The 14262-nt window shown below is 35.4% G+C and overlaps 1 protein-coding gene across 8 annotated transcripts in view; it reads right to left on the bottom strand.

Moving 5' to 3' along the window:
• GULP1 (GULP PTB domain containing engulfment adaptor 1) overlaps positions 1-14262 on the bottom strand; it is a 260159-nt gene that overhangs the window by 16406 nt on the left and 229491 nt on the right. For 4 of the 8 annotated variants that reach the window (XM_047773038.1, XM_047773040.1, XM_047773039.1 and 1 more), the window contains 3 exons: positions 12707-12823; positions 12433-12513; positions 11936-12028 (listed from right to left, as the gene is read on the bottom strand). In XM_047773038.1, the coding sequence (XP_047628994.1) occupies positions 11936-12028; positions 12433-12513; positions 12707-12823 (291 nt within the window). The remainder of the gene's footprint in view (positions 1-11935; positions 12029-12432; positions 12514-12706; positions 12824-14262) is intronic. The other 4 variants (XM_047773043.1, XM_047773046.1, XM_047773041.1 and 1 more) reach the window with 1 other exon arrangement.

Here is a 14262-nt window from a genome sequence, read left to right as displayed (position 1 = left end):
CTGTTAAAACAACCACCAAAATTAAAGTACGTAATAATTGAGTCTTTATTCATTTACTGTGATAGTGTAAGCAAGAGGGCAGAGAGAAAGTGTTGGCTCCCTAAATGTCCCATTTTTCCCCAGTGAATGGCACTGGGCAAAGGTCAGAAGTATCAGTACAGAAGCAGACGTTATCTTCCTTCTGAGGGAACCCCAAACAAAAGGCTGGTTTTATTTTGTTTTGTTTGGGAGGAGGGGTAGAGAGAGAAAAAGGGAAAAGAACTAAGAGTAGAAAATACTGAAAAAGGAGTCATATGGAGAAAAGTGTCTTTAAAGCCCGCAAAAGGTGGTCTGAAAGAGGCCCTTAAGAGAGACCTTGGCCAAGGGCCTTCGGTAAGGAGGCCTCCAAATGGAGACCTGAGCTGGGAATGCAGTTGTGCATTAACAGTGTGGCTGGCCTGGGTGGAGTAGGAGCTGGCTCCCTGACTGCAACTCTTCCATGCAGTGCACTAAATCTGGGGTGCAGAGGGCAGCTGTTCCCCATGAGGCTGAGGCTTGTAACTTGGTAGGGCCTGAAGGGTTTGGCCTAGAGCCAGACTTCTCAGCTATAAGTCACACTGCAGAGATTTTTTTCAACACTAATAGAACTTAGAGGCAGCTAACACAAATCTGGCTTTTGATAAACCTCATGGTGAAAGGTTGTAACTAAAATTATAGTTAGGAGAACCAACAAGTTTGAAAGAATCTTTAAACTGGGAGTCACCTCTTCACACATTTCAGGAAGCAGAGGGGAAAACAAGACACCACAGAGTGAGAAATTTAAGTTGAGGAAAGAATTCAGTGTGGAAGCAAATTACTGATGGTCTGAATTATATATCACTCTATTAATATGCATATAGTCACATAATCATTACTTTCCCTATTGATCTCCATAGTGAGCTATCTATCTATAGATATGCATACATGCATGTGTGTATGTATATAATTGCATAATTTTTTATGGTCTATATTGTTTACTGTAAAATTTTGTAATTGGCAGCCACTTTTTACTTAATTGTAGGTAACAACCAAAGGCTCTTTTTGGACAAAATTTGCTTTTTTTAAATACTTTAAATAACACATAGGAGTACTTAGTTAAGTGTCAATGAATATTTATTGTCTAAGTTATACTGCAGACATTTTAAAATTAAATTATAAATTGATACAGATGTCTGTACTGAGTACAACACAAAAAGATATTAAATGGAAGGTGTTGTTGGTATCATTTGGCTTATAACACAAATAGGAGTACTATATATGGTTTTATGACTTGTATCAACCAAAAAATCTTTACCAGGTGCCTCAAAACAAGCTAAAAGCCAATATAGCCTAACTTGAAAGTGCTCTACTGTTTTATCATGGTGTTAATACCATGCATTCTACTTTTTCTGAGAAAGCATATATATACAAATGAATAATGTATATACTATGAAAATAAGCAATTGGGGTACTTAAATACCCCAATTAAGAAGTATGTTCACTTTCAAAAGGGTAAAGTAGGGATATCTACCAATAATTTTGGTATCTAAAGTTTAAAACTCTAGCACTAATTATTATGTTTACTTTGGGTCATCAGTAATGCAGTTTTGGTCAACTAGGATTTTTTGTTTGGGTCACAGAGGTCTTTAAAATATTGACTCAGTTGCTTACAGGTTAATATTAAGAGGTTGTACATAAAATCCAGAGAGTTCGTTTAGAAGTAGATAATCTAGAAAGTGGGCACACACATTGTGTAACAGTAACTGACTGGGATTGAGTATTTGCTGTGTGTTTTAAGTTGGTGTGTGTTCTCCACTACACAATCCCTTTCACACATTTATGCCATAGCCTGGGCTCTGCTGACATTTGAGTTTATGATTCCTGACTCATAAACAATTCAAGTCAGGGAATTACAAGTTACATCTGATTCCTTATAAGAATGAAATCTAAGCCCGGCATATTTAAATATACAGACATATTTCAATAGCATCTGATTCTGCACCAAACTATTAGGCCTATTAAATATGTGACTATAGCCCCTAAATGGCATACAGTGGCAATTTGGGCACTGGATAAATATTTGGAGTAGTGTCTCTAAATTTAAGGGTTCAGGAACGAGGCATTTTTTAATTCTCCATTTTTAACTGATTGAGGATGTTTATTTTTTTAAGAAATGAAATATCAAATGAAAATGGTTACATATTTTTACGTTGGCCTTTCTATCAGTTTCTGACCATTCTGACAGATGGCTAGAAACCAAAGTTTTGAGACTTTCCTATAGAGGTTTATGGCACTACTATTTGAGAAATCCTTTTATGCTTATAATCTTAAGGGCTTTGGTCTCTAGGAAGGTACACAAGATCTGAATCATTCTACTAAAGGGAATGAGGAACACTTCAACAAGTACATGTTGAAATTTTTCTAGTTAAAAAGCTGGTAGATTATGAAAAACGTTAAAGATGGGGAAATGCAAAGGTAACATAAAATGTTCTAGCAAATCCTTCTACATTGCCACGAAGATTCATTATCTTGAAGTTCACTATTTTGGCACATTTTCAACGTCACTTTTTAAATAAGCTTGTGGAAAGGAATCCAAACTAGTATCCATGAGGATGTGGCTTAGATCCCTGGCTTCACTCAGTGGGTTAAGGATCCTGCATTGCTGTGAGCTGTGGTGTAAGTTGCAGAGGCAGCTCAGATATGGTGTTGCTGTGGCTGTGCTTTAGGCCGGCAGCTCTAGCTCCGATTTGACCCTAGCCTGGGAACTTCCATATACCTTGGGTGTGGCCCTAAAAAGCAATAAATAAAGAAAAGAAAAAATACAATTGTAGCAGAAACTAAATTTTAAAAAAGAAGTATGTTTTAAAAGTAACAACTTCTAGAATTTAGAATTTATAGTACCATGTATGTTATTTTTAAGACTTCTAGATACACAGTTTGGTTATATTGGTCTCTTAATTGTAAGACCTTTGCATGTTCTTATAGGAATCTTGCAAATTAAATGGATATCATGATCTACGTATCCCAAAGAGTAAAACTGGAACAAGAAGAGATCAGATGACTTGATTAGGTACTTGAGGTCAGAACTGGAATGAAATATGTTTTCCTCCCTGTTAAATAGGGATTACTTCTTCAGAATCATCATGTGTGTAAGTAAAAATTGTGAAAGTGAAGTTGTGAACTGGTTGTCATTTTTTTTGTGGGCAACAAATATTCTTGAATCAATGTTCATGTTTAAAATTTATGCCTTTGTTTAGAGATTCACATTTGGCTTGTTGTGTAATTCAGAGTTTTCACAATCTTCTCTTGCTCATTTTGACTTCAATAGTAGTTGAGAAAACCCCAGAGGATGATAAATAGGCAGTTTTATTTACCCACAGCGAAATACTCATTTTAGGTTATAATTTGTCCTATCAAGTCTAATCAGTGGCCACACAGTTGATTATGTAAAGGTAGAATTTTATCCGGTAACACTTGGTTTAATTGAAAGGGAGACATTTATTTTACTCAGCAATAGAAGGTCCAGTATTTCTTAGGACTACAATTTTATTCATTTAACTTCCTGGCAATAGTCTGATTTGGCTAAAACCTTCTCTAGCCAGAAAAGTAAAATGTAAACATCCAAACACAAGAATCAAGAAGAACAATTTGATTTAACTTGCTATGCCCACATCTTATAATGGAACAATCTTCTGGAGTCACTCATGAGGCTAGGAGGGCCGAATAAACCCTTTTTTTCTCATATAAATATAGGCAGCACTTCCATGTGAATGTAATAAATGGAAATCAGATTGTCCCTAGTTAATTAGTACCAAATGGTGGAAAACCCAACCTCTAATCTATTGCCAAGCCACTAGAACACAGCAAAAAGCAAAGAGCACAGTCAAGTAACGGAAATTTCTCAGTGTATCTAAATGACCATATAAAATAAAGACCCAATTTCTAAAACCAATGAAAAGATTTCCACAAATTCAGTGTGATGTAGAGGTACGTAATATGGAGACTATCAAAAGGTTATTTCATTTGCCAGAAAAGGAATACAAGATTGAATCATTCTAGTGGTATTTAGGAGACCTGTAGGCATTCTGTTAAGAACAAGTTAAAAAAACAGAATGTCAATTTATACATGAAAAACTGAAAAATAAGAGCAGTTCTTTATTAATTATGCATATGAGGAATTGGTTTTAACTGGAAAAAAAGGTTTGAGATATATACTAATAATATACATTTCTGTAGTTAGGAAGGTCTTTTAATCTTAATACTGAGCAAAAAAAAAAAAAAAAGCCTCTTGTTTTCCTTAGAACTAAACCACTCTATAATCTCACATTAAAGTTTATATTGGGTGTATGAACTAAAACAATAAATAGTAGTCCAAATGATGATAGAAAAAGAGCAAACTTTTAAATCTGAGTACTCTATCATGAAGCCAGACCTCTTCTTTGAATTCCAGATTTGTATATCCAACTTTTTAATAAGTGTCTCCACTTGGTGGTCTAGCAGGCAGAAGTAACATGAGCAAAAGTGAAATACTGACTGTTGTTCCCATTGTGGTTCAGCCGGTTAAGAATACAGTATCCATGAGGATGAGGGTTCAATCCCTGGTCTCATTCAGTGGGTTATGGATCCAGCATTGCAGTGAGCCTTGGGGTAGTTTGCAGACACGGCTGGGATCTAGCATTGCTGTGGCTGTGGTGTAGGCCAGCAGAGGCACTCTGATTCAACCCCTACCCGGGAACTTCTATATGCCACAGGTGCAGCCCCAAAAAGAGAAAAAGAAAAGAAAGAAAAAAATACTGACTGTATATCATTCGCCTTCCCCAAATGATGTCTATTTTGGAAAGTGGCACCACTGCCCAGATGATTAGGATAAAACCCTGAGGGACAATCCAGATGCCTCTTTTATTCTAGAGTCCGCAACCAATCCATTAGTAAATTCTTCAATTTCTATTTCCAAAATATATCAAGCTATATACATCACCCCAACTGACAGAATTCTAGGCCAGTTTACTCTCCTCCTCTCCTAGATACTGAGATAGCCTCCCATCAGTTCAGGAACCTCATTTTGGCCTCTTTATAGCCCATGGTGCATACAGCAGCCAGACGATCTCCAAATCCCCTGTTTAAAACTGTGACTAGTTTCTCACGGCACTTAAAGAAAAAAAAAATTAAACCATGGACTATAGGGGCCTATAAAATCTAGCCTCTGAGTTTCTCTTCAATTTTTTTGTCTCTTGGTTACTATGCACAAAGGTTCTTGTTACTGTTTTCAGTTCTTTGTAGTGATTAACTTTTTATTTTCAGTAATTTTTAATTATTTTCAATTTAAATGCTACCTTCTTAGAAAGGGCTTCCCAGATCACCGTCTCTAAAATAAACTCCTAATCATTCTCTTCAATTCTCCTCTATTTTATTTTATTCATAACATGCATAAGATCTAAACTTCTAAGTTTATTTATTCATTTACTATGGGTTTATTATCTCTCTTTTTCTCTATGCTATGCAAGTTTCTTAAGAGTTGAAATTTATATACTGCTAAAACCTAAGGTCTATAATATCATATGGTCATATAAGATGTTTAACAAATGGTTTACAAGCTGCTATAACAGATCACAACTGTATTGAATCTATCCAATTGGCAAATATGAGAAAATAAAAATCAAAGTGGTAGGCATTATAATACTTAAAATATATCCCTTAGATATCATTTTGAAATAACCAGTGATGACTTAGTGGGATTAGGAAAAATAAAAATAAAAATAAAATTTACATAATCATACCTTGAGAGAATTTTTAGAATTCTTAAAGATTTTTATTAAAAACTTGAACCTTCCTGCTGTATAGCACTGATAACTATATCTAGTCACTTATGATGGAGCATGATAATGTGAGAATATATACATGTATGTGCGACTGTTTGCTATACAATAGAAAATTGACAGAACACTGTAAACCAGCTATAATGGAAAAAATAAAAATCATTATAAAATTTAAAAAAAAACTGAACCTAAAATGAGTTCTCATTTTCAAAATACATCATTATGACCAAATCACATTGACATATATAAAACATATGTGGTTGGTGGGCTACCATCTAAGAAATAGCCACCTTTCCTCAGGATGCCTCTGAGGAGACTAGAGAAATGCATCTATGTTCTCACCCACACAGTGACTCTTCAGAGTGCAAAGGTTCTCCACGTGGACATTCTACGTACCAGGGCCTCACATTTTTAATCTATGCTTTAATACAGAATAGAAGAATCAACATCTATAAGACTGAAATTTTTTATTTGAAGAACTGATCTTTGAGCAACTGTTCTATGTTACAGAAATTCAACTTTAACTTTGGATCACTTGCTAGGGGAGGTGGCTTGTGATCGTTTAGTTATCTAATCAAATTTTACCTACAATGTTTCTTATTATTTTTCTGATTCTTCCCATAACTGACTTTATCTGTTACTTTGTCACACACTAAGAAGAATAGCATCCATACCAGTAATTTACATCATTTTCATTTTTTACATTAAATTTAATGCCACAAAACCCTCAAAATTCCATTCAAACTTTTGTTCTCTTTGTTCCCTCTTCTCAAAGACTATGTAAAAGCTGAAATTAGAGATAAATCTATTTTACTTTGACTAGCAGTTTCTTGATGGATTATATTGTGTTTAGTAATTTCTATTTCAGAAAATTACTGTATATTTTTTAATGAACCAAACTGTCTTATTAAATTATTTATAGAGAACCACTTCCAAATTGGAGGGCTTTATATGGCAAAAAAGTTACCTCTATGTGACTGTGACTTAGGAAAATTTGGCTCCCAATAGAATTAAGGCCTGTTTGGAGGTCATTTGAGAAGAGTCATCTGTCTTGGGGGTTCCCGTCATCATTACACACTTAAAAACTCATGGAGAAGCTGAAGCCCAATTAATCCCATATAACAAACCCACCTATATTCTAATTTCAATGTACATAATAGGATTCACAATTTACTTCAATGCTTCTTCAGTTAACATATTAATTGCTGCCTGTAATCCTTTCGACAAACTGCCAAAAACTTTAGCAATTTTGGAGACTTCTAGCCTTCAGCCCTCTAAAAGCAAAACAAACAAAACCTACAGAATCTCATTTCCAGAGTTATATGTCTAGCAGGCATTTACTGTTCATGAACTTTGCTGGGCACAATGGCACTCTGTGCGGTACTTGGTGTCCCAGCTGTGTGTTCTGTAAAACTAATGCTCACATTTCATAAGAAAGAACAAATGTAAAACACTTCTAATTTTACTGAAATTCACTTTACTGTAGACTCATTGCAAGCTATTAAATACGAGGTACATATAATTTGAATTTATATTTTAGGGAGTTCCTGCTGTGGCTCAGTGGTAAGGAACCCAACTAGTAACCGGAGGATGTGGATTCCATCCCTGGCCTCACTCAGTGGGTTAGGTGTCTGGTGTTGCTGTGAGCTGTGGTGTAAGGCTGGAAGCTGCTGCTACTACAATTCAACCCCTAATCTAAGAACTTCCTTATGCCACCCGTGTGGCCCTAAATAGAAAAAACAACAAAAAAACCTCTATATTTTAATTATTTATAATTTTCATTATTTTTCAAATTCAATTTCAATAGTTTGAATAATTAATACCTTCAGCAGGGGTTCCCACTGTGGTGCAGAGGAAACAAATATGACTAGTATCCATGAGAATGTAGATCTGATCCCTGGCCTCACTCAGTGTTGGGGATCCTGCACTGCTGTGGCTGTGGTGTTGGCCAGCAGCTGTAGCTCCTATTCGACCCCTAACCTGGGAACTTCCATATGCCATAGGTGTGGCCCTAAAAAAATAAAATAAAATAAAATAAACCTTTGGCAGAGTGGATATTTATAAGCATGGCAATATTTCATACTTAATAATTAATTGCCGGTATTTTAATTTTATTTATTTTAGTTTATTTTTAAATCAGAAAATTGGGACATCTTTTCAACAGGTATGAAAGAGATGACAGAGTTATATTAAGTTATTTCTCAGCTACATAACTAAAATTGAACATAAAAAGCAAAAATATTTTTATACTCTTCAAAATGTTTTAGAAATAAGTTAATAAGTACCTATAACAGTATCTTCAAAATCATTTAAATTAATCAGGTATCTTTAGCAATTTAAAATTTTGAATTCACATCACTAATCATTAGAGAAATGTAAATCAAAACTAAAATGAAGTACCACCTCATACCAGTCTGAATGGCCATCACTAATAAGCCTACGAATAACAAATGCTGGAGAGGGTGTGGAGAAAAGAGAACACTCCTGCACTGCTGATGGGAATGTAAATTGTTACAACCATTATGCAGAACAGTATGGAGGTTCCTCAGAAAGCTGAATATTGAACTACCATATGATCCAGCAATCCCACTCCTGGGCATATATCTGAACAAAACTATAATTCAAAAACTACTCTTGGAGTTCCCGTTGTGGCCCAGTGGTTAACGAATCTGACTAGGAACCATGAGGTTGCAGGTTTGATACCTGGCCTTGCTCAGTGGGTTACGGATCCGGCGTTTTTGTGGCTCTGGGTGTAGGCCGGCAGCTACAACTCTGATTAGGCCCCTAGCCTGGGAACCTCCATGTGCTGTGGGGGCGGACATGGAAAAGGAAAAAAAAAAGACCAAAAAAAGACAAAACAAAACAAAAAAGAACCTACTCTGTTCATAACAGCACTATTCACAATAGCCAAGACATGAAAGCAACCTAAAGGTCCATCAACAGATGAGTGGATTAATACTACTCAGCCATTAAAAAGAATGACATAATGCCATTGCAGCAACATGGATGCAACTAGAGATTCTATGCTATGTGAAGTAAGTCAGAAAGACAAATACCATATGATATGACTTATATGTGGAATCTAAAATATGGCACACATGCACCTATCTACAAAACAGAAACAGACTCACAGACATAGAGAGCAGACTTGTTATTGCCAAGGGTGAGAGGGAAGGGAGTGGGATGGACTGAGAATTTGGGGTTAGTAGATGCTAACTATTACATTTAGAATGAATAAGCAATGAGGTCCTACTATATAGCAGAGGCAATTATATCCATTTTCTTTTTTTTTTCTTTTTGTCTTTTCTAGGGCAGCTCCCATGGCAGATGGAGGTTCCCAGGCTAGGGGTCTAATCGGAGCTGTAGCTGCTGGCCTACACCACAGCCATAGCAACATGGGATCCGAGCCGTGTCTGTGACCTACACCACAGCCCACGGCAACGCCGGATCCTTAACCCACTAAACAAGGCCAGGGATCGAACCCGCAACCTCATGGTTCCTGGTTGGATTCGTTAACCACTGTGCCACAATGGGGAATCTTAAGATAGAACATGATGGAAGATAATATAAGAAAGGGAATGCACATGTAAATATGACTGGGTCATTTTGCTATACAGCAGAAAATGGCACAACATTGTAAATCAACTTTATAGAAAAAGATAAAATTTAAAAAGAATCGAATAATTCTATTTTTTAATCTTAAAGAAAATGTACATTCTCTGAGGTATCAGCAATTTCAAAAACCACATAATGAAACTCTAAGGAGCTGAAAAGTTATGAGACAAGTAATTTTTAAAAGTTAAAGAAAAACAAAGATACAACCGTGACAAAAGAATATAAGGAGATTGCAAAAGTTATAATTTGAGCTAGTTACATAATGATCAATAATGCAATACATTTTCTACACAGGTGCATAAAGCACAAAAGAATGGTTTAGAGAACATTATTTCTCTTTATTTAATTGAACCTTTTAGTCATATTCTTTGAAGCACTCCTCTGAGGCATTCAGTACTGAGACAAACACAATGCCTATGATAATAAACTAAATGACAACTTGAGAGTTACTCCATTCTGATAACTGGCTATTTGAATGATTTTATTGTGGTTTTTTTTTTTTTACATAACTGACTCCACCAATAAGAATTGTTGAATAAATGAATATGCATATTTATGAATTCCATATGTATAGAAATTACATACCAACTTTCAAGCTCACTGCTTCTAATAACTATCTCAGCCAGAGGGCTCAAGAAACTGAAGAGAGTGTTATTTCATTCTTTCTGGCCCTTGCTATTTCTGGATCTGTCCTGATAACCACGTGAGATCACCAATGCACATGCACAACTCCAACCCTGACCCACCTTCTGCTCAGTTGCCCCGGTGCTAGTCTAGGGCAGTGTCTGCTTTCAGGAGATAAAGATGTGCTGTTCTACCAACATGTCCCAAACTTGTCTGCTCTTCCCAAATCTACCACGCCCTTTAACATGTACCCCTAGCTCTCTTTCTAGAGAAGGAAGATACACAATGAATAAGCTTTGGGTTTGTATCCAAAATGGTGATGGATCTTATTTTCAGTCCTTCGAAAACACAAAGACTGAAGTAAAGTTACTTTTCATATGCAATGAATTCCAGCAAAGACCACCTTATTAAGCCTGCTTCAAAAGCAACTTCCCTTAACTTCAACTTATCTTTATACTCCTAATGTGTTTCACAGGATGGCTTATGAGACTTTCAATAAGACCCCAAAAAATGTTGCTCCTTTTGGGTCTGAAGGTTGAAGAATTTGACTTTCCTTGGGGTGGGGAAGGCAAGAAAAAATCATAATCCTGATGAGAAGCAAATAATAATGGTAGTAAAGAAAAACAAACAAACAGAGAGCAATATTATAATAAAACCAGTACCTGAAGAGGATGCTCTAGAACCTCACTGTGCATAACAGAGGTTCACAGCAACACTGGAACCTCAACTTCCAACCTTTCTTACCTCAGCCATGTCAACCCCACTGTCACACAGGATACACTGAGCAATGGAAATATGAACTCTCTCAGTGTGGAAGATGGCAAAGTGGGAGGCCAGAAGAAAAAAAATGAATTTGACCCATTTCCAGGGCACATCAAATTTAAAACCCTAATTGCAGCTTCTTATAGAAGCATATTTCATGGTAATGAACTGGTGAAATAGTCTAGTACAGCAATATATATATTGTGTATATATATATATATATATATATATATATATATATACACACACACACACCTACACAAAGTTTTCATTGAGTCAACCTAGAGTTTGAACCAAAATGGACTGGCAAATAAAATTTTGCAGTGAAAATTCTTTTCAGAAGTTGATAAATGCCATAATGGTGATCACTTCATAGTATCATGCCAACAGTTATAAACATTAAAATTTCTAAATGCCAAATAAAATACACATTTTAATGGATAATATTAGTGGTACAAATGATTCAAAAAGAAAATGAAATGCCTAAGTATATTTTGTGTGGAAAAAAAAGTAATTGTTTTAATTTCTGTCTTCCTCTAAAAAATTCCCTTAGCCAAAAATCACAAAATAATGGCATCATGCATGGCATTGAGAAAAGAATTTCAAATCTATGATAAACGAAAAGTAAAACATTTAATTATAAAATACTGAGAGTTGTCTGCAGAGACTACTACTGATTTTAGTGTCTGAAATATAACTGTGTCACTCCTAAAAGGAACTTTTGCTATGTAATATAAGAAACCAATTTGATCTTGTTAACAGTCCAGTTTCTATAATGAAGTTCTATACTCCAAGGGTAGATTGGCTTAGATTATTAAATCTAACCTCAGTAAACAGTAATTGATTGGAATGAAAGAAAGATTATGCCAGAAAGAGGAAAAGACCAAATTGAGGGCTGAATTTTTCTAGAAACATAGAAAAACAACTCTGACTTGAGCTACCTAGGTACTTTTAATTTTTAAATTAATCTTATTTAGCACCTTTAATTTCTATTTCCATTTAGTTTAAAATTACTGATACCAGAGTATTATTTGAAATATTGAAGAGCTGATGATCCAGACATGTTTTATCACCATGAAATCTTGTTTCTACAGAAAGATGCATGTATTCTATATACTTACTGGAGATGCTGATACTTGGGTTATTCTTAACTGGTTTTCCAAATCTTGTACTTTGTTTTTAAGTTCCATATTTTCTGTTTCTAAGTCTTGAATCTAAAAAGCAAATGATTATTGAATAACCTTCAGAAATGCATTCCTGGAAAATATTGGTTGTTATATTGACTACATTAATGAATAGGATTACATATTATTTAAATTTTTAATGTGTTTTTTTGACACGGGAAAAAAATTATTTGATAAAGCTTGGGATTTATCATAGAATTCTAGGTCACTGGAAAGGCATATTATTACATTTAAAACATGTTTTTATGTGTGTGCAACTTTCGTGTTCCTGATACCTCATCTCTGTGTTTTCTTGTAGCACTGTGCAATCTGTACCCATAATCTTGGAGTATAACCGCAAGACAGTGAAACTTGCTTATGACGATTTTGAAGAGAGTGGAGAAAGGGTGTAATTTAATTATAAAGGAATCTGAGCTGCATGGGAAACCACTTACCCAGCATCTGCTGCTTCTGCTGCTCTGATCCCCATGAGAAGCATCAGGAAGTGAAGCAAAGTCACATGAGAACACTAAGTTCTTGTGGGAATTCAATATAAAATGGTTAAAAACTGTGCAGGGGACCAGGAATGAAAAATTATAGGAACACAGTGAAAGCAGTTCCAATCAGTGTGGGGAAAATTTAATGGCAGGCCTTTTAAATTTGTTTGATGATATGCAAGTTTCCCTGTACTTACATCACATAAATGTGAAACAAGCTTAGTTTACTCACTCTTTTCTGTAACCCTGCAATCTGCTTTCTTGTTTCAACATCTTTTCCTCCAGATTCTAGAAATTTCCTGTATGCCAGGTCAAACGCTTGGCCAATTGTTAACGTTATCTCTTCAGCCTTTGTAAAAACCAAACAAAGAAGATTTGCATTTTAATAATAATATGTCAGACTATTCTTTGAATCAAGAAAAAACATTAACAGGAGGTACTGCCAAAGGGCAATGTCTAGGGTTAGAGATGGAGTAAATGAGTATAGTAGCCTATGCTAACGTAATAGTTCAATGCCTACCTATGTCCAACATAAAAAATAAGAAATCTTTTGGCAATTAAATGAATAGCTGTTGAAGTTGGAAGCAAGAGTCCCATCCAGTGTCTCACCTCTTTTATCATAGTATTTTCCCCCTAGTTTGTTTTCCCCCTTCCTCAAATATTTGGTGCCTATTAAATGAAAGCATAGTGGCAACTGCAGCTTTTCTTTTGCTTTGCTATTTACTTCATTTTCATAGTGAGGAGGGTTTTTTAAACCTGGCAGGTAACTTGAATGAGGTTGGCTGGCTGGTGTCTGTGGAAAACCTGAGGTGTGCCCTCTCTTAAACGGAGCAAACTGCTACTCAGTTCCAGTTAAGTGCTGGCTTATGGAAATGGGCAATTCCAACCCAGACTTGTCAGATTTTTAAATGGGTGAGAAAAGGCCAGAAATCCCAAATTTTTATATGGAAAGCTCCTAATTTTAATTGATAGGAAACAATATTTTTGTAAAAAACAGTGTTAACTGAACAAAATATATCTGCTATAGGAATTTGGCCTCATAAACAATTAACAATCCCTGATCTATCAATGAGAAACTGTCACAAACATCCTAAGTCCACCCAGCTCATTCCTTCTCCACTCATATCATAATGTAAACATGCAATAACGATTTATTTGCTTTATTGACATTATAAAGAAGTTTGGTAAAGGCATTAATTGATTTAATGCATCATAAGTACTTCATATTTAATTATAAGACCTCTAGATGGCATAACAATTGGTAACAATATTAAATCTTGAAAATGCCATGCTGGAGTTCCCAAAGTAAGTTAAGAACCCAGCTGCAGAAGCTTGGGTCGCTGTGGAGGTATAGGTTCGATCCCTGGCCCAGTGCAGTAGGTTAAAGTGGCTAGGATTCAATCCCTGGCCCGGGAACTTCCATATGCAGTGGGTGTAGCCATTAAAAAAAAAGGAGAAAAGAAAGAAAATGCCATGCTTTCACTAATCTATTGCAAATCCTAAAAATTTAATGATTTCCCATGTGCAGTCTAAATTGAAAATACGCTTTACCAATAAAGCTTAGATTTCTTAAGACATCAAGTCTTTTTTTTTTTAGTTCAGAACTTGTTTAAAAAGGCTTTTAGCCAAAAAAAAAAATTGTGTTTAATTCCATTAACTAAATGCAAAATATATGCTTAAAATTATATATGAGAACTATCTGTCTTACAAAAGCGCAGGAAAAGAAAATAGCTACATTGAGGAATATTAAAATATACTAACTTGGAGTTCCTGTCATGGTGCAGTGGT

Source organism: Phacochoerus africanus, chromosome 3 (assembly GCF_016906955.1).
Source record: "Phacochoerus africanus isolate WHEZ1 chromosome 3, ROS_Pafr_v1, whole genome shotgun sequence".
Classification (NCBI taxonomy): domain Eukaryota; kingdom Metazoa; phylum Chordata; class Mammalia; order Artiodactyla; family Suidae; genus Phacochoerus; species Phacochoerus africanus.
This window is presented reverse-complemented; position numbering and strand designations above follow the sequence as displayed.